An 18678-nucleotide genomic window follows, 5' to 3' on the forward strand; every position below is an offset into this window, starting at 1 on the left:
GTTTAAAAAAACAAACGAGAAAAAACAGGCCCTTCTTTCTGAAGTGCTCCTTCTGTCCCCCGAGGTGGCAACATTACTAATGCCTCTCGGGATTTTGGTAGGCATGAGAAGCATACAGCACAAGGTTTTCCCCACTATGATGCTCCACAGGTCGAATGAATAGCAAAGCCATGTACAGACATGATTGATGTCAACACCGTCCCCTTAATCACCTGAGATGTATGCAGCCTCTTGACAGTCTGGAAGCCATTTTGGATTCTTCTCTAATGACTAGAGAGACAGGTTGCAGATGATGTTAGCTGATGCCGGTGTCATGGATCACTACCAGTCTGTCAGTGATTAAGTGACTCATCTACCTCTAGTAAACAAACCCCCAGTAGAGCATCTTGCATCCATCAAAAGATGCCTTTGACTCGCTCCGCTTATCTAACTTGGAAGGAATCCATCATACCTGTACAAAACGGTGGATGCTGTGTGGTCCCTCGGGAGTCGTCCCATAAACAAACACATTCTGTTAAGACTGCAGCCTTACATGTGTGAGAGGAGCGCCGTTACTTTTTTGACTGCAGAAAACGTACAGCTTTCCCATATGTGTCTCACTTCAGGTGAAAGAAACAGAAAACACTTGCAAGTTACTTGTGACCTGATTTCTTGAGCGTCTACAACAAATAAAACAGATAAAACTCAAATGCTGAAAAGTTGACTACAACAACAAAAAAGCCCTTATGTTTCAAACTTTACATTTTAAAATATATCTGTTTGGAAATAGTGATTTTGTTTCGAGCAGGGTTTCTTATAATACTGCTTGCAGAAATATAGCTAATAGAGACGTGAAAAAACAGCTGACAAATTGTGCTTTAAAAAACAGTTATGTTTCTTGAAACATATTATACACTTGAGGAATTTTTTTGTTAGTCCCTCTAAGGGCTAATGTGTCTCAGCGTAGTACAGGCCATTCTGTACAAAACCCAAGCACGGTACTTTAGTCTTCATTGATAGCTGCGTGAGTAGGACAAGTGTGGTGATGTAACAGATCTTTCTTAAATTGCATGGGCAGCATTGTTGGTCTGGACAACCCCTGAGGCTCAGTTTGATTTCAGCAGATTAATTTAGCTTCCTCTCTTACGCAACACCATCTCAGCTTTCAAGCTGTCTCACTGATCTCAGGATCACCTTTGACTCCTTGCATGGGTGGCTAGATACTGAACTGCACTCCCTTGATAAAAGCTTAGAGAGGAAACAACACCGCTCTTGAAAAGATCCTTAAACATCAGAATAAGGCCTGATGGCAGGAAATCTGTTAGGCAGGAGGCTGCATGGAGAGGAGTGAAAAGGCAGTGAAAGATAGCGGCTTTAATGAATTCCTTAATACAGTATGTAAGGTTGTAAAGGATCAAACAGACACAACTGTGTTTGATTCAGATTTTCCATAGGCTAAAAACAACTATCTTCGGACTGCAGGCCTGCTGATATAGATCACTTTCATAGTAGGCCGTTGGTACTGACTGAAAAATATATTGTTTAGAAAGGCATGACTGAAACCTTATTATGAGTTCAGAGTGAATTTTAGAGGCTCAGGTTTTACATAAATATTCACCCCAGGAACGATCACAGAAACCTTTAGCTTACGTGAAATACTCAAAACCACCAATAGATTTGATCAGAATAGCAATGAAGCGTTGTGCTTGTAACACTGTCTTCAGTAGATGTTTATACTCAGGTGGCAGCTCACAAAAAAAGTCTGACACTTGCGGAAAAGGCTGTTGACTGAATCCAACTGAATCCATGAAATATCAAAGGCAAGGAAGCTATTCACAGAAAGGATGTGATCAGATACAGTTATGCTCACTAAATGGGTCTTAAAATAAGTGAGAGTGAAGGCTGATTGGTCTGAGCTGACAGCTGATGTCAGCTGGGGAATGAGGTCACAACACAAGAATAATTCAGTGTAGAGAAACAATGGATTAACGTTTTGGGGAAGTGGAGATCTGTTTTCACAACTCGTATATATTTATTTTCTCATCATAAACTCAAAGTTGATTATGGCGACTAGCTCTTTCATGAAGTCGGGGCTCACAAGAAACACATTAAAAATGATTATAACTAGCAAGCTTAATGATATTTTGAATTTTGTCTTTACTTTAGTCCCTTGTATGGGTCAAACTCTAGATAAATGCATGTCTGTTAAACCCAATGTATCTTGTTTGTAACGCAGGCTTTAATGCAGACATTGAAATCCCAGGGCGAGATAACCCTGATGACATCATCAAGGTTATCTTCTCAGACTTTAAAGGGCAGCTCAACCGTTGTTACACATAAACATATGTGGTAGAAAAAAGTTGCAAAAGCCTTTTGTGGCTGCAGAAGGAGCTACACAAAATCTGATGAATTGCCTCTCAGCATCGTTTGTGTCTAAGGACTACAAGTGTGGAAATGAAAAAAATAATAATCTAAGTGTGTGGAGTTAACCAGACAGCTTGAGCCTCCTTGAAAGTTGCAGCTTGAGCCAACATTAGCTGCTAATAGGATAACACACCTGACGAAACAGCTGGCGGTCAAGTTGCATTGTGGATAATGAATAGGAATAAAATGTGCGGAATAAAAATTATATAGTTTATTTTTTCTGTCCATCAGTGTTATTGGGTGAAATGGTAATGTTTTATCGGTGGAGTACTCTTTTAAAAAGCTCCCTTCAGAAGCACAGAAGACGTGATACAACCATCTCACAGACTGAGTAGTACTCTTAGTGACACGTAAACTGATCCCCATGTGTACAATTGGTGGAGAGCCCTTTTAGTAAACCTAAAGCTCTTAAAACACATTTTCTCACTGACACAGTAATCCAAACCACTTAAGTCAACAGGTCTATCACAACTTATTTCCTCTTATATTTTTACGGTCATGCTCATTTATCTCAAAAGCCAAATCGAGGTCTCCTAACCAAGCCATTTTCTACACTTCACAGAGCTTATTCACAACTCCACGCTCCATTTGTCTCCTGTAGAAGAAAACAACTGTGGCACATTTGTACAGTAACTCCCACCTGGACAGATTGTGTGATAGCACTCCCACAACAGGTGAAATTTGGCTCAATTGTATCAACTCGTTAATTTCAGATCAGAAGGAAAGCATCATTAAGAATCAAAATGCACCACTCTTCTGAAGGAAAGTACGTGTATGTGCCAGTTCACGACACCAGACTTTGATGTGCCCGCCCATATTTCAGAGACTAAGTGTTTGCTGAACTGCAGCCAACTGCCGAGACAATACTGGGCCTTTGAGATATACCATGCTCTCCAGCAGTGACGCTCTCGGGATATAGAAAGCTGATAGCCAAGTGATCCTTCAGTTGACTGAGAGCCGAGGATTTTTGGTTTAAGCCATCAATGTGAAGATAAAGGTGATCGATGTGGGAAAACCAGATCAGAAACAGTAGGATTAAGGGCTGCTGGCCTCATTCACAAGCACAAATTACATGAACTACAACCTTACATTGCGGGAAATCTTCATAACTGGAAAAATTCTGTTACGATACAGTACCATAAACAGGCCTCTCAATTAAACATATGAATCTGTGTTAGGGGTTAGGGTAGAATTCAGACTTGGATCCACTGAGTGAGACATTCCTCTGGTTTGATTGTCTTGGAAAAAACACCCCCGACATGTCATTACCTGACATCATCCCTCCTCTTTGTCTGTCCTCTTGGGATGACCAACACACTCCTCTTGTTCTTCGACAAGAGCTGTGTGTTGGTCAGCACCACAAGGCCAGTGAACTCCAGATAGTGGCCCTCTGGCGCTGGATACCAAACAGCCCATCACGAGATAGCATGCTTCTCGCTGTCAACCACACCGGGAGAAATGAGGTTAAATGGCACTATCTACACAATATGGGAGCCTCTTCTATTTTTATTAACAGCGCTGACAGCCTCTATTCTTTGGAGTGAGGCAGCGCAATTCTTGGAAATGGTTATAAATAAGTACTGAGGCGTCCACAAGGATTCCTATTTATCTATTTCGCATAGTTTTGTATTGTTTTCAAAAATTGGAGACAGCTGTTTTTGATGCATGATGTGTTTCATAAATGCATCTCAATCTACAATCCAAACATTCTTCAGATGATTCAGTGCGGTGAAAAACTGCTGTTAATGATTGTGGAGGACCTGTTTGCTCTTAATTTCTTTGATGTAATGACCCTTTAAACAGCATGGAGAACTTGTTAGAAAGGATTTCAGACATTTTGAAATTCCCCCTTTAGGGAAATTTCTTTGATACTAACGACCGTAGTAACTATACAATCTCCCTAATCTCCCACCATCTTTTTCCACTGAGCTATTTGGTGGGTGTGGGAAAAGTAGAGCAGCTGTTTGTAACATCACCTTTTAACCACTCACACTGAAAAAAAAACATCAGATGCAGAATGGTTTCCAGTGGTGGAGCATTATAATAACAAGACTCTCAGGGGGTGTGAGGTTTGTAGCTACTTAAGCACAGCAATGCCAAGGTCAGCATGCTAACGTGGTGATGTTTTGCAATATAATGTTTACCATGTTTACCATTGCACTTAGCGTAGCATGCTTAACATGTTAGTATGCTAACATTTGAAGCATTTAACACAAAGTCCAGCTAAGGCTGAGCTTAGGCTGATGGGGATTATAATAGTTTTGCAGATATCTGGTCATTTAACAAAGTGTTGGAGCCAAATTGTAATTCAGAAGATCCCCAAAGTCAGATTCATCATCATGAACGTCTGTACCAATTTTCAAAGTCATTGAGAGATTTCGGTCTCGGAGAACCGACTGACAGACTGTCACAGAATGCTGCAGAGATGACGTATTTCGACATCGACGAACAATGGCATCGTCCTGGTTCCCTCAACTGAAAGCCAATGGGATTTTTTTTCGATTGGATTTTACATGTTTTGTTCAGCAAGATAATTTTCAAAAATTAACACTTTTTTTATTTTTGGAGTATAAATGCCATCACCAGAAGTAAATGCAGATGTAGATGCTGTATGCATGACTCACCTAGCAGCTGGACCCCCCTGGTGAGGCCGTAGACGTCTATGAGAGCCCACAGAGATTCAGAAACATGAACCCCGCTGAAGAACAGCATTGGACTGGAGTCATTGATGCGGTAAAACACCCGGCCCTTCTTGTCTACCCAGAAGGAGATGACGTTTCCCTCGTTGGAAAGCTCCTCTGGCAGGGCTTTTGCCCAGAAGCCGCTCTGGGAGACCAGGTCGGGGCAGGCATACTTTGGCAAGGTGTCTGGGTTGATCCTCGATGGGTCTTTGGATGTAAAACCAAGACGCAGAGCACCGCTCCAGCAGCACTGCTTTTTAGTGATCTGGAAGGTACATATTTTGAATTTATGAAGATAGTCAATTTAAGATTTAGAGTACAGCTGTGCTAGAGGCTCTGTGAGGCTGCACTTTGGCACTACAACCTTTGAGCTTAATGCTAATATGATTATAATATCAATGCCAACATGCTGATGTTTAACATGTATAAATAGCTTAACTTAAGTGTTAAGCAGATGCAACTAATAATTACCGTGTTCATTATCTTATTTTAGCGTGTTAGCTAACATTTGCTAAGTAGCACTAAGACAAAGTACAGCTGAGGCTGATAGCAATGTCATTAGTTTATGAGGCCGATTATAGCAGATTTTATACATATACCCACATTAAGATATTATACATATACCCACATTGCCATCCATAGCGCCAAGATGTTAGCGTGGCTAAAATCAGTTTATAGCAAACCAATACAAGTTACCTTGGTATGTTTATCACCTGCAAACGATTTTTGTCTTATTTTGAACCTCTACACTATTTACTTTGCATTTACTGTGCCAGATAACAGTATTCCTCACATGGCAATGCTTGCCCTGCTCTCTCACTTTCGAGACATAGATGGCCTGATAGGTGAAGTGGAAACTTGTTCTAAGCTGCTGCTGCTTTGGCCCACACAAGAGCAGAGAGAGAAAAGAGAGAAAATCAAAACAGGAGAGCAAAGAAGGGGGATGAAGACACAGAGAGACAGGGAGGGAGGAGAAAAATAGAAACATACTGACAGGAAATGAAAGACAGAATGAGACAGGAAGGACTTTACTTTTAACAGTGTGATACTAGTGTCTTAATTTCTCACGACTCTTACATCTGTACTAATATCACAAAATACAGCAAGAATTCATGTTGACAGTGCAGTATCTTGGTAGTAGTCTAGCATAAAAGAAATTGATGCAGTGTATGGTTTCATTAAGTAATATTTCTTACAGGGAATGATGGAAGCCATCGGGATGACTGTTGGTTGTGATCTGGGCTTGTTTCATACAGAGGTCACAAATGGTTTATTGCAGTTACATTTCGACTCATTTAGGGGGCTAATGTATCAAGAATGATGTTTGTTTTTATTAGTGAAATGTCAAAATGAGGAAGAAAGAACAATCTCATGTTGCAAATCACAGCTTTTAATGTTGAAAATGTGGTAAAACGGATCCCAGATATTTAAAAAAAAAAAGTTTATTAGTTGTTCTTTTATGTTTTAGGTGTCATCACAGCTATCCCATTTGTTTCTATTATGAGTACAAACCACATTTGTGTTTTTTGAATCATGTCCGTAGTTTACATCGATGCCCCACTCAAAAACCTATTTATTATTAAGCTAAGCACGCTGGGATCTTTCAAACAACTTCCTATTGTCATTTTCCCAACGTTTACAGCTCATATTCTGAAAACATGGTCAGAATGAAAATACACTATAATACTCAACTGGGACACAATTTTTGTGTATTTTTACCTTCAGCCGCACTTGCTCAAACACAGCGATAGGTCTGTTGCTGAAGGTGATGGCGTTACAGAAGCTGGCCTGCCTCTTGACGGTCCTCTGGGACATGTCCATGACGATCTGCGAGCCTTTGGTGCTGGGGTGGAAGAGTAGAGGGAAGGAGGACAAACTTCGACACGGCTGGATGGGCAGGCAGCGCTTGGGCTTGTGGTGACATCGGTGAGATGTGGCGGGATAAGGCCCGTTCAGAGAATCTATGTGGAGAAAGAAAAGTGGTTAAACAAATTTGGTCCGCAGGTGGGGTGAAAAAAAAAATACATTACTGAATTATTTCAGCACGATTTACAGTAAAATACCCACATTTAAGATAAGATTAGAATATAAGATTAGTCTGCACCACCATAGCCTTCACTTCCAATACTGATATTGTGATGTACATACTGACATTGTGATGTACAGACTGCTGTCACATGTAATTTCCTCTCACATATCTCACCTGCTCCTGTAACATCCTATTACGCTATAAAAGCATTAAAATAATCTAATACTCTCTGTTTTCAGCTTCTCAAGGTAGCACTGTGCAACCACACACCCGCTGTAATGTGGACATGAAAGAGTGCAAGGTAAATTACATACAAAAATGTCCTTGGATGGAGAATAAATATATAGCTGGAATTGCTCCCTTGGTTATGTAATTAAGGAAGACAGTGTAGCTGTGAGACCTTCATACAAAATGCTCTAATTTCCTGTAACACCTATCATATCTTCCCAGATTTTGAACTGTTATTCACAGTTTGTTGTTTGAGCTTGTTTGTGGAACACATTTGTACAACAATCAATAGGGAGGAGAAAAAAAAGAAAACAAAAAATGATTAGCTCACATGTAAGTTGCTCTAACATCCTCTCTAACAGCTGAATTAGCACAGTACAAAGCAAGCTTTGGGATCTTACAGAAGTTCCTATATGTTCAACTGGCTGATACAGTATATCCAAAGCTACTCCTAAAATAGTGAAGCTTAGCCGTAGCATGTTATTTCCAGTTGTGGCTCATGTTATAATGAGCGCATACTTGCGCAGCAAGTATACACTACCTGCCATATCAGAATAACAAAAAAGAAAAGAAAAACACTGCTGCTAAATGAGATTAAGTGACATTTATTGTGTTTTGCCGTTCAGAGGAAGTAGCAAAATAAGAGCAGACCCAAAGGAGAACATCTGACTCATAATGTACTGCAGAGTTTTGTAATTTCTTCCCATGTGAACATGCATGAATCATGACTGCTCCCACTCACCATAACCCCACAGAGCAAAACATCTTTCTTCAGATCACATCTGTCTTTTTGGGTTTTAGACTGATAAAGAGTTTGCTCAATGTCATCATGAGCTTTCACACTCCCTCCCTCTTATTAAATTCTCCCAACTCTCGCCATTTCAGTTCCCTTCAAAGCACAAGGTCACAGTGGTGTTATGGCATTTTCTCATCGAGTTCTCATTAAATGTAAGGCAGGATTATTCAGAGTTGATTGATATCATGGCATGATTTGATACCATTTTCTGTAGGACAATACTTTAGTCCTCTCTAAAATGACATTTAAAAGTCTTGAAGACCTCAAATCCAGCTAATGTGCCAAGACTGGAGGCAAATAAATAATTCAGGCCAAATTCACACTTCGTCCTTGTGAACTGCTCTTTTCACACCTAAATTGGGAAGACTGTGTAGGAGCTGCTTGTGTTTGTCCGTGAGAGAAGTAAACTATATGAGCCACTGCTGAAAGACAGCTATTCTTGTTTTCCTTTGAGTGACCTTAGAGGGTCAAGAGGTTTTATATGTACCCTGTAGAAAAATCAGTCAACACTGTCAAGATTGGCAATGGCTAATCCGTGACTTCTGAGACAAGGTCTCGTATAAAATCACAATTGTTATGATTTCAGGTTAGAGATAGAGATTAGATTGAGTTTTGATGTTAAAGGTCTATATTGTAAAAAGTGAGATTTCCATGTTTTTTTTAATTATAAAGCAGGTTGAGGTACTATAAAAAAAATACTGTGAAACTCTCAATCCACATAGAAATGCACACAGCCCATATTCAGAAACTGTGACTTTAAACAAGCCATCAGGACTTGTGTATGGTTGTGATGTCAAAAGTATACTATATATATAGGTAAAAAAGTGTCGCTACAGTGCCATTACAGCCATTTCCCGGCTGCAATGACAAAGAGAGTGCAGATGTGGAAGACCCAGAAGCACTGACAAATCAGAGCTGCCTGGGCTTTTTATGGAGGGGGGGCTTAAAGAGACAGGCAGTTAAATGGAGCGTTTCAGAAAGAGGGTAAATACAAATATCGTCAGACAGTATGAGAAAAATAATGTGTTTTTGTTTTTTAATGTGAACATTAAAGCACGTAAACATGTTCTAGTAGAAACCCCAAATACAAGTATGAAGCTGAAAATAAGCATATGTCCCCTTTGAAATCTCGGATTTGACGAGGTTAAACTACAAAGTCTTTCCCTTTACATCACAATCGGAGAGGCTCTGCCAAGTGTTCTGGGCTCAGCAGTATATTTGTTAAGCTCTTCGCATGCTCTTGTCGCTACAGAACAATGCTGAATTGTTCTCTGTGCACAACAGTGGTTTTAAATGAAGTCATAACAAATCCTCCAACCATATTGCATCCATGATGTCATGTCAGACGTGATGTCTTTGAGAAACAAAACAGCACTGTCTTGTGCTCCATCAAGGCTCAGACTGAATGGAGTATTTCCACAACCATCTAACCAAGCTTCTACTATCTTTTTTCATTTTTACTACATTCATCTCATTTCTGCTGCTGTGAAATTAAATTATTCAGTCTGTTTTCTATTTTAGCATCCCAGGCATCTTGTAATGGGTTCACAGCATCCAGAGCACAAAGATGACTATAAAAACTGTGCATAAAGTCAAGTAGGTAAATAAATGGATGAATAAAAATACCACATTGGATTTACTGTAAATGACAGCTGGTTAGAGCCAAAAAAGTGCTGATGATACAGTGGCTGCTGAAGTGTGTTTAAAAAGTCATGCGACCTGACGGAGACATCAGGGTAAACAGTGACCAGAGCCCTGTCATGATAAAAGAGAGGTGCCATGACGAATGTCAGATGAGCAACTTAAGAAAGGATAATGTTACTTAATGCACCACCGCACACAATGTGACCGCCTTCACAGTCATTAATTGGAAAGGACAAACAGTGCAGAGACAAAGACTGGCCCTGGCCAGTGTCACCTGGCCTCTTACGCTCCTACTCTGTGTTTCATCCCCAGGCTCGTCTCACTAAGAAGCCCCAACTGAGGCTCTAATGTGGTGTGACGTTAGTATGGAGGCTCGGTGGCCCTCTCATAAGGCAAGCACTCAAAGGCAGCACCCTAAAGAGCCAGAGGGCTCGTATGTGTTTTTAGCTTTTGCAAATATGTCATAGCTTGTGTGGTTTCAGTAAAAGATAAGCAAAAGTGATTCTTGAACACTTATGAAGTTTTAAAACATCCTCCCATTAGTATCACTGTGTATCAGTCCTGTTACTTTTACAGTGCTGTTTATTTTATATTTGGTGAAATTTTATGAATTATGAGAATATCCTAGAATAGAGAAAATGTTGACCTGATACTTTCCTTAAAAGTAATACAATCATCAACAGTTGAATCTGTTGAAAAAAAATAAGGGATGTTATTGATATAAAAGAGATTTTATTTTATTTCACCTAAGAGACTTAAAGCGAAGACAACTTCATCCATTGTACCTCCAGGCTCTGATCAAATGCATGTACAGTGTGTATTATTATTATTATTATTATTATTATTTGTTTATTCATGTTTGTATACGGATGTAATTTAAAGTTTAGGGCTTCAATTAACAAGGATTTGCATTGGCAATGTTGTGGTAGTGGATTATACAAATCAACCAGCTCTAAGTAAATAGCAAAGTAATGACTGAATCATCAGTGGTGCTTGTTTTAGAGCTATTTTTTAAACGAGGAAGTTACACAAGCCCAAACTGAAGCACAGTTTTTGTGCTACCAATGCAAATGTTACCTGTAATCTCAATGCTGGGTTAATAATTTAAAACATTTTAAAACACTTAAATCTAATCGCCTTACTTGAAAAATAGCTTCACCTCTGTGCTACCGTCACACTGTGATACCTAAACTTCAGTAATTCAATCATGTCGGTTTGCCAAGTGGGGAGAGCTGAATGATTCATGAGCCCGGGAGCTGGACAGGGGCCCTGCAACATGACAGGGATTACATATTCAGGGTCCTGCCCGGGCTCTTGTCAGAGGGCCAAGGTTTTCTAGTAGTGTCTAGCCTGCACCTATTTTGTTATTTCCCACCAGTGGCTCTTAACAGTAAAGTTGGAAAAAGGACTTTGTGGTTTGGCATATATCCATCTGTCCTTCTGGGAAATGAAGACCAATTCCAGAATCCAACAAAACTTAATGAAATACTACAATTATTATCAATTAGAGCACAAGGTGACGTCAGTACTGAAATATATTGAATTGAAAGCCATATATACCACAGGAAAGCAGAAAACCCGCACATTTAAGAAGCTGCAACGAGAACATTTTGCATTTTTGCTTAGAAAACGAGTTAAGTGATGAGTTATTATCTGCTAGTTGACTATTGTTACAGCTTTGCAAGCAATATAATCAACAAGTCCTCTCCTAGACTCATTTTTATACTCAAGAAATCATTTTAAGTTGTCAAAAATAGAAACACCTTCATAAAACAGCTATAATGACTCAAACACACCTTACATTGGGTTTAAATTGCATTATAGTAAATATGTTTAATTACTGTGTATGTATCACTGCCAGAAAGCAGCTGAAAACAACTACACATTATGATTGTCTTTGCAAATGAACAATACAGGAAATCAAACACTCAATTGCATCTTTTATTAATAGTTGGCTAGAAAGCTTCTGCGAAATGAAATGTGAAAATGGATATAGATGAAACCTCCCAATGCACCTGTTGGGGACATCCTGACAGCCTGTGAGTGTATCACTTTAAAACAAAATAATCCACGAGGGGAAAAGTTGTGTACCAACTTGGCTCATATTCCTGTCTGCTTTCTTTCAAATATAGCTACTGTACACACGCTTAAGGAAGAAACAGGACAAGAATGAGAATCTTGCCTCACCGGGATGTTTTAATAATATTTATCTAATACCTCAAAGTCAGTCGTGACTTACAGAAGGTGGTCAAACTTGGCTACTTTCACTTCTCATCTATTTCAAGCAACTGGGACGCCTACAATTTCAATGCACAAAGGCTTGAGGCTGCACAAGCACGCTTCCAACTCGATTACATCGTCTTCTGCTACAATAACAACTGAGTTCATTCAATAAAGAATCAATAGCCCTGATGCCAGATGTCCTTACCGTAGAAGGTATTCCTGGTGATCTGACCTCCCATGGCTGGATGCAAGGTGCGTACACCTCTTCTCTTAACTACCGGCTGGATCCACAATATTCACATACAGCTGCGCGTCCTCAGCGGCGACATTATACGGACACGACGTGGTTCACATAAAAAATAAAAAAAAAGTCCCGACAGTGATTCAGCGGCAGGTTGTGTCTGTCCAAAAGCCTCATCGACATGAAGCTCAGCAGACAGCAGACCCAGCACTCTGCAGCTCCTCCAGTCCGTGTATAGATCACGCTGAAATTAACATAAAAGGTGGTAGTGGAGGTGGGGCTTCCCGGGACCATTAACGCTGTAGCTACCAAAGAGAGGACCTTAACAATAAATCACCATCATATTCCTATAGACCCTTAGAGGACACTTATCTCCCTGTATGACATATTTAATAGCCCTATAAAGACTCAGTGATTTATGCATTCTTCTACCTTTTAGATTTGAGTTTTAGGAGAACTCAGTTTTGTCACCACTCATGAAGGTCCTCACTTCCCCCAATTCCTGTAGTCTGCAGATGCACATGTTCATAAAACAGGTTTCTGTAGGGGTGTCCTCCCAGCCCACCTGTTGAGAAGAACCTTATCTTCTGTCAGTGACAGACACTGCCTCTTCTATGTTTATAAGGCATTCATTGGGCACCCATAAGGCATTCATTGCTACAGGCAAAATACTATTCTACTTCACTTGTCTTTTAAAAACTCAGTTGTCATCACACATGCTCACAGGGATTTGTATCCCTCGAAACTCCTCAGATAAATACTGAGCTTGGTAATATAGCTTTTACTTTTTTGCATCAAATAAATGGAGCAAATTGCAAGAGGTACTAAAATGAGACAGATGTGTCCCTAGATTATATGGTTGTTGTACACTGTTCCTGCTTTGGTTAATTGCAGACATTGTTGGTATTTATTTATTTATTTATTTTTTTTCTAACTTGTATTCTTTGTATCGCCGTCTCGTATATCCTCCCTGACTGTAATGTCAGGGTTTTGCTGTGAAATAGCTTAAAGGTGCTCTTCTCCAAATACTGAAAAAAACCGAATGGTGCTGGGATTGCATCCACAGGGCTCCATGTATTTTCTCAAGGCCACATATGTTAACATGCTTGTGCGGTCTATCTCAACAAACAACAGAGAAACTTGGATAACAACACACACACAGAGGGAGAATGACTTCATTCTCTGCTCACGACGCCCTTACTCCACTAAATCTTCACATAGAAAATAACCGTTTGTTGCTTTATTAATGTTCTGAATTTCGAATACAGTGCCTTTAATTCCAAGACAATTTTGCTGAATGGACAATGTTTGATGATGCGTACTGGCCCTACCTACTTTCACATCCTCTTTCGCTCTCTCTTCGAGTCAGTAGATGGGAAAATACAAGCGCAGGGGGGGAAAATATTGTATAATGCAAATTATTGGCAGAAGATCTGGAAAGTGACAGATAATACAGATGTCACACAGACGTTTAAGGCTTGTTTGGTTTATGTTCATTATCTTTACTCAACACTGTAGTGTTTCAAGATTTGCTTGACAGCTTGTTGGAAGATAAATGCTGACACTGTGACTTCTGTTCTTCTCTTGGTGGGGAAGTTTCCGCGATGAGCATGCAGTTTCTCTGCCTCCAGCTGAAACTTGCTCAAAGCTCAAATTTCAGGCTGAACAACCGTGATACAGGAGCTGAGAAGTGCCATTTTTTAGAGACAGCATATGATTGAAGAAATATGCACACATAAAACAAAAATAATTTAAAAATCAACAATTTATGTTATAAACATTCAGGAGTAATTTTTTTTATTTTGTAATGGGCAAAGGATTTTGTAGAGGGTAGAGACTGACACGGAGCTCCGTGTCACTAGCGGAGATTACACTAGCTTGGCGAGTCGAGGGCAGGCAGTCCCGTGTCAGTCTAGTGGAAAACACACTGGCTTCTTGAGTGAAGTGCCGGCAGGCAGCGTTTATGGTGTATGATTTAAACTGATATTCAACACAGCACCATGCCCATGGACTGTAAAACACCTCCCTCCCGGAATCTTCCCGGTGCTCCAGATTAGCATCTAGTGTATGTGCCATCAATAGTAGACTATATTGCAAGTCATGGTGCAAGTGTGACTATTTAATTAGCCTAACAGAGAGCTAACGTTAACATGGTGTGTTCCTAAACCATCTGTTTGTACAGTTGATCAAAGAGCAAACCATCTTGTCACTTATGATATCACCACCACACAGATATGACCTAAACATACAGACTAGAATGTTTTTTTGTACCAGGCCTTAAATAGGTTTAATTATGCTGTGAAAATGGCCTGTTTAACATGGGGTTCAATGAGAAACTACTCTATTGTCCAAACTACTCCTAGTGGACACTCAACGAACTGTAGTTTTTGGCACTTCCGTATCAACCAGGAAGTCGCTGTGGTGGGGGCTTGTTGCAAACTTTGCACAATGTCACTGCTGTAGTTTAAAGTTTATCAGCCCTTGGGGAGCTTGCTTTGCCTGCTGACAAGCGGTGTCTCTGCCAATACTTTCTTTGCAAACAGTAGCTTTCTGCAAGTTGTCTAACCAGATAGATGAAGAGATAGATGAGATTATTAAATGTAAGCTACTGAAAGTGAAAGTATTAGAATGGATCCCAGATAATTGCCCGGGCCACACTTTGAGAAACTGAAATGCTTTATATTGCATTTTCATTTGGGAAGACAAGCGGCCGAAATGGGTTTTCTCAGGAGGGTGGCTGGAGTCTCCCTTAGAGATAGGGGGAGAAGTTCAGCCATCTGTGAGGAACTCTGAGTAGAGCCGCTGCTCCTTTGCGTTGAAAGGAGCCAGTTGAGGTGGTTCGGGCATCTAGTAAGGATGCCCCCTGGGCGCCTCCCTAGGGAGGTGTTACAGCCCTGTCCAGCTGGGAGGAGGCCTCGGGGAAGACCCAGGACTAGGTGGAGAGATTATATCTCCATGCTGGCCTGGGAACGCCTTGGGATCCCCCAGTTAGAGCCGGTTAATGTGGCCAAGGAAAGGGAAGTTTGGGGTCCCCTGCTAAAGCTGCTGCCCCCCGCGACCCGACCCCGGATAAGCGGATGAAGATGAGATGAGATGAGATGAAGTTCAAATTCCTACATCACAAACATTTGATGCAATGAAATCTGATGGAGTTGTTATGTCCCATCAAATAAATGAACCTCAGTTTTATGTCCTTCCCATTTTCCTTTTAAAGTAAAGGTTTATTTGTGCATTCACTAGAGGTTCAGAGTAAGCATGATAGCCAAGGTACCCAGCGGGCACCTCTCAGGATCTGCCTGGTTGCCTTAGCGTTTACATAACTTGTGTCGGCAGCCAGGCCTGTGAGACACTGTATTGGCTTGGTAGCATGAGCTTTATTCTCATGTTGTTTATCCAAACTGATTGCGGTTTACTCGACTGTCTGTAAGCAATTTGCAACAACTGTGGAGGGGGGAGGGGGTCATGCAACATTTTACATAGTGGTTGTCAGTGAAGGCTGGTCAAACTGATTTTATTCGTCATAGGAAATTGAGATGAACTGAAAATATCAAAGCAAAAAGTGTGAAGAGAACACTTAGAAATTTATGGCATGGACCCTGTAGCTACCACAGTCACACTTAATAGAGTTTGACATGCCACCTGATCACCAGGCTGAAAAATATCTGATTGGCTGTTCTGTAATACAAGGAGAAGTGTTGTTCACAATGAAATGATAAAATATGATGCCCTGTGTCCTACAGTAATATCAAAGCAGCATGCCACTAATCTTGTACTGAGTAAGATTGCAAAAAATCTAGAAACTGTGAAATGTCGATTACAAAACACAAAAAGAGAAATATTTTGCCTAAATTTGCCTTGAAAGTACCCCCTAAAAAAAGCACATTTCTGATGAATATGTACAGTAGATGCTACCTAGTACATGCATAATTTATAGTCATGTTATGTCTCTTTAGAGTAATTTTGTGCCTCTTCGTAGTCATTGGTTTCACATCTCTTGCTAGTACCGGTAGCTTTGCACCAGTTTATGGTCATTCTGCATCTCTTTGTGGTGGTTTTGTGTCTCTTTACGGTTGTTTTGTGTCTCTGTGGTCATTTTGTGTCATTTTGCAGTTAGTTTGTGTGGCAGTGGGGTGTGGTTAAGGTGTCGACTGCTGGAGGAGAGGGAGGAGTGGCTCGGCCGGTGATCAGACAGCTGGACAGAATCAGGTAATCAGTCAGCTATATAAGCACGGTTGTAACCTGGTTCTGTCTCTTGCAGTAGACTGGGTCCTAGGGGAGGACCAGAGCGGGACCAATCAAGGAGGCAGCAAACACCGGACCACGGCCGACAGAGGGACGGCCGCTCGTCCGTACACAAGAGAGACGTTGAGTCACGTTTGGGGGGGGAGAGAAGAAGCGGAAAATAAACGGTTAACCGCTGACAACGCTGTGTGTCTCATCTTCTGTCTGTCCTGTGAGCAGGGAGGCTCACATCTGGCACCCGAACAGGGACATGTCAGAAGCCCCAAATCCGCTGGCGCTGGCCCTCCAGCACCTCGCCGCGATGCAGGAGAGCACCACCGCTCTCCAGCAGCAGCAGTCCCGTGCCTTGGCCGACATCGCGGCGGCCCAGAGGGAAGATCGTGCTCTCCTGCAGGGGCTGCTGCAGCGCCCGGCCACCCAGCCCGACCCGGAGCCCAGTCGCGGCCGGCCTCCGCCTGTTGCCCTCCAACGGATGACAGCAGAGGATGATCCGGAGGCATTTCTGGACATATTCGAGGGCACGGCGGAGGCGTGCGGGTGGTCGGAGGAGGAGAGGGCGGTCCGGCTTCTTCCCCTGCTTACCGGCGTGGCGCAGCTGGCCGCGCACAGCCTGCCGGCGGCCTCTCGCCATGACTTTGCCCACCTGAAGAGAGCCATCCTGGACCGGCTGGGCAGTACGCCAGAGGGACACCGGCGGCGGTTCAGGGGGCTCTCTTTTGAGGAAGCCGGCCGCCCCTTCGCCTTCGCGCAGCGGCTCCTCGACGCAGCGAGGCGCTGGCTCCAGCCGGGGACCCACTCCGCCGAGGACGTCGTGGGACAGGTGGCGCTGGAGCAGTTTATCGCCGGCTTACCCTCGTCCACCGCCAACTGGGTCCAGTGCCACCGTCCCCCCACCATCGAGGCAGCGATCGCCCTCGCGGAGGACCATCTCTCCCTTCCCCGGCGGAGCATGAGGGAGGAGGCCAGGCCAGCGGCGATCCCTGCGGGCCGTCCCACCCCGGCCCCGAGGAGGAGATTCCCGGCGGCCGCTGCACCGCACCCTGCCTCGCACACGCCCACACACCCGGAACCCGCCCCGCTCTGGTCCACTAATAACACACTGCCTTCTGTTCCGCAGGGCCCAGCCTACGTGTCTGATCGACCGGCACCCCGGGGGGCTCCTCAGACGCCAGGGCAGGGGTGCTGGCGGTGTGGGCAGCCCGGCCATCTCCGGGCGGAGTGCCCCCTCATGGAGGTGGGACAAGTGGTGCGGGTTGCGGGACCGCCAGCTCCCTCCCACGGTCCGGAAGGGACGTACCGGATACCGGTATGTATACAGGGGGGTACACACCAAGCTCTGCTGGACTCTGGTTTGAACAGACCATGATCCACCAGCGCTTGGTTCGACCCGGGGCTTTGCTAGAGGCATCGTGGGTGAAGGTGAGGTGTGTGCATGGGGATATTCACGATTATCCGGTGGTGGCTCTAGAAATTATTTTTAAAGGGAAAAAGCATAAAGTTAGGGCTGGAGTTAGTACTCGCCTCACGCACCCTCTAATCTTGGGCACGAATTGGCCAGGGTTTGCTAGTTTAGCGGGGGAAACTATGAGGGTGCGGTCACGTACGTCAGGGAAATGCGAGTGGTGTGCCGTGCTTAGTGGTGAGACGGGGTGTCTCATCCCGACGCCGTCGGGGGGGGGCGTGGGGCCGGCGGGGCCAGCACGGCTGGCTCCGGGGGCCCTGCAGATAGCCCCCATGGAAGATTTTCCACTTGAGCAGTCTCGGGATGAGACCCTCCGTCATGCCTTTAACCAAGTGATGAAAATTGATGGGTGCCAGGTCCACCCTAACACAGCACTCACTCACCCATATTTTGTTGTCATTAGGGACAGGCTTTACAGAGCGAGTCGTGACGCTCGGACAGGCGAAGAACTCACCCAGTTGTTGGTGCCCAAAAGCCGTCGGGAAACAATTTTCCAGGCGGCTCATCATAACCCCATGGCGGGCCACCTAGGCTATGATAAAACACTGAACCGGATCATGGCCCGATTTTATTGGCCGGGCATTCGCGCAGATGTAAGTCGGTGGTGTGCATCCTGCCGCGAATGTCAGTTAGTCAATCCGCCGGCCACCCCAAAAGCGCCGTTGCGCCCACTACCACTAATGGAGGTCCCATTTGATAGAATTGCCATGGACCTCATCGGGCAATTAG

At 43.1% G+C, this 18678-nt stretch overlaps 1 protein-coding gene across 1 annotated transcript in view; it reads right to left on the bottom strand.

The window, feature by feature from the left end:
* neurl1ab (neuralized E3 ubiquitin protein ligase 1Ab) overlaps positions 1-12413 on the bottom strand; it is a 32001-nt gene extending 19588 nt beyond the window's left edge. The window contains exons 1-3 of the mRNA XM_083923361.1: positions 12210-12413; positions 6804-7045; positions 5028-5349 (exon numbers count right to left, since the gene is read on the bottom strand). Coding sequence (XP_083779487.1) covers positions 5028-5349; positions 6804-7045; positions 12210-12243 — 598 coding nt within the window. The 5' untranslated portion in view covers positions 12244-12413. The remainder of the gene's footprint in view (positions 1-5027; positions 5350-6803; positions 7046-12209) is intronic.
* Positions 12414-18678: the final 6265 nt, after the last annotated feature.

The sequence above is a fragment of the Echiichthys vipera genome (assembly GCF_963691815.1).
Source record: "Echiichthys vipera genome assembly, chromosome: 11".
In the NCBI taxonomy this organism is placed as follows: Eukaryota; Metazoa; Chordata; class Actinopteri; order Perciformes; family Trachinidae; genus Echiichthys; species Echiichthys vipera.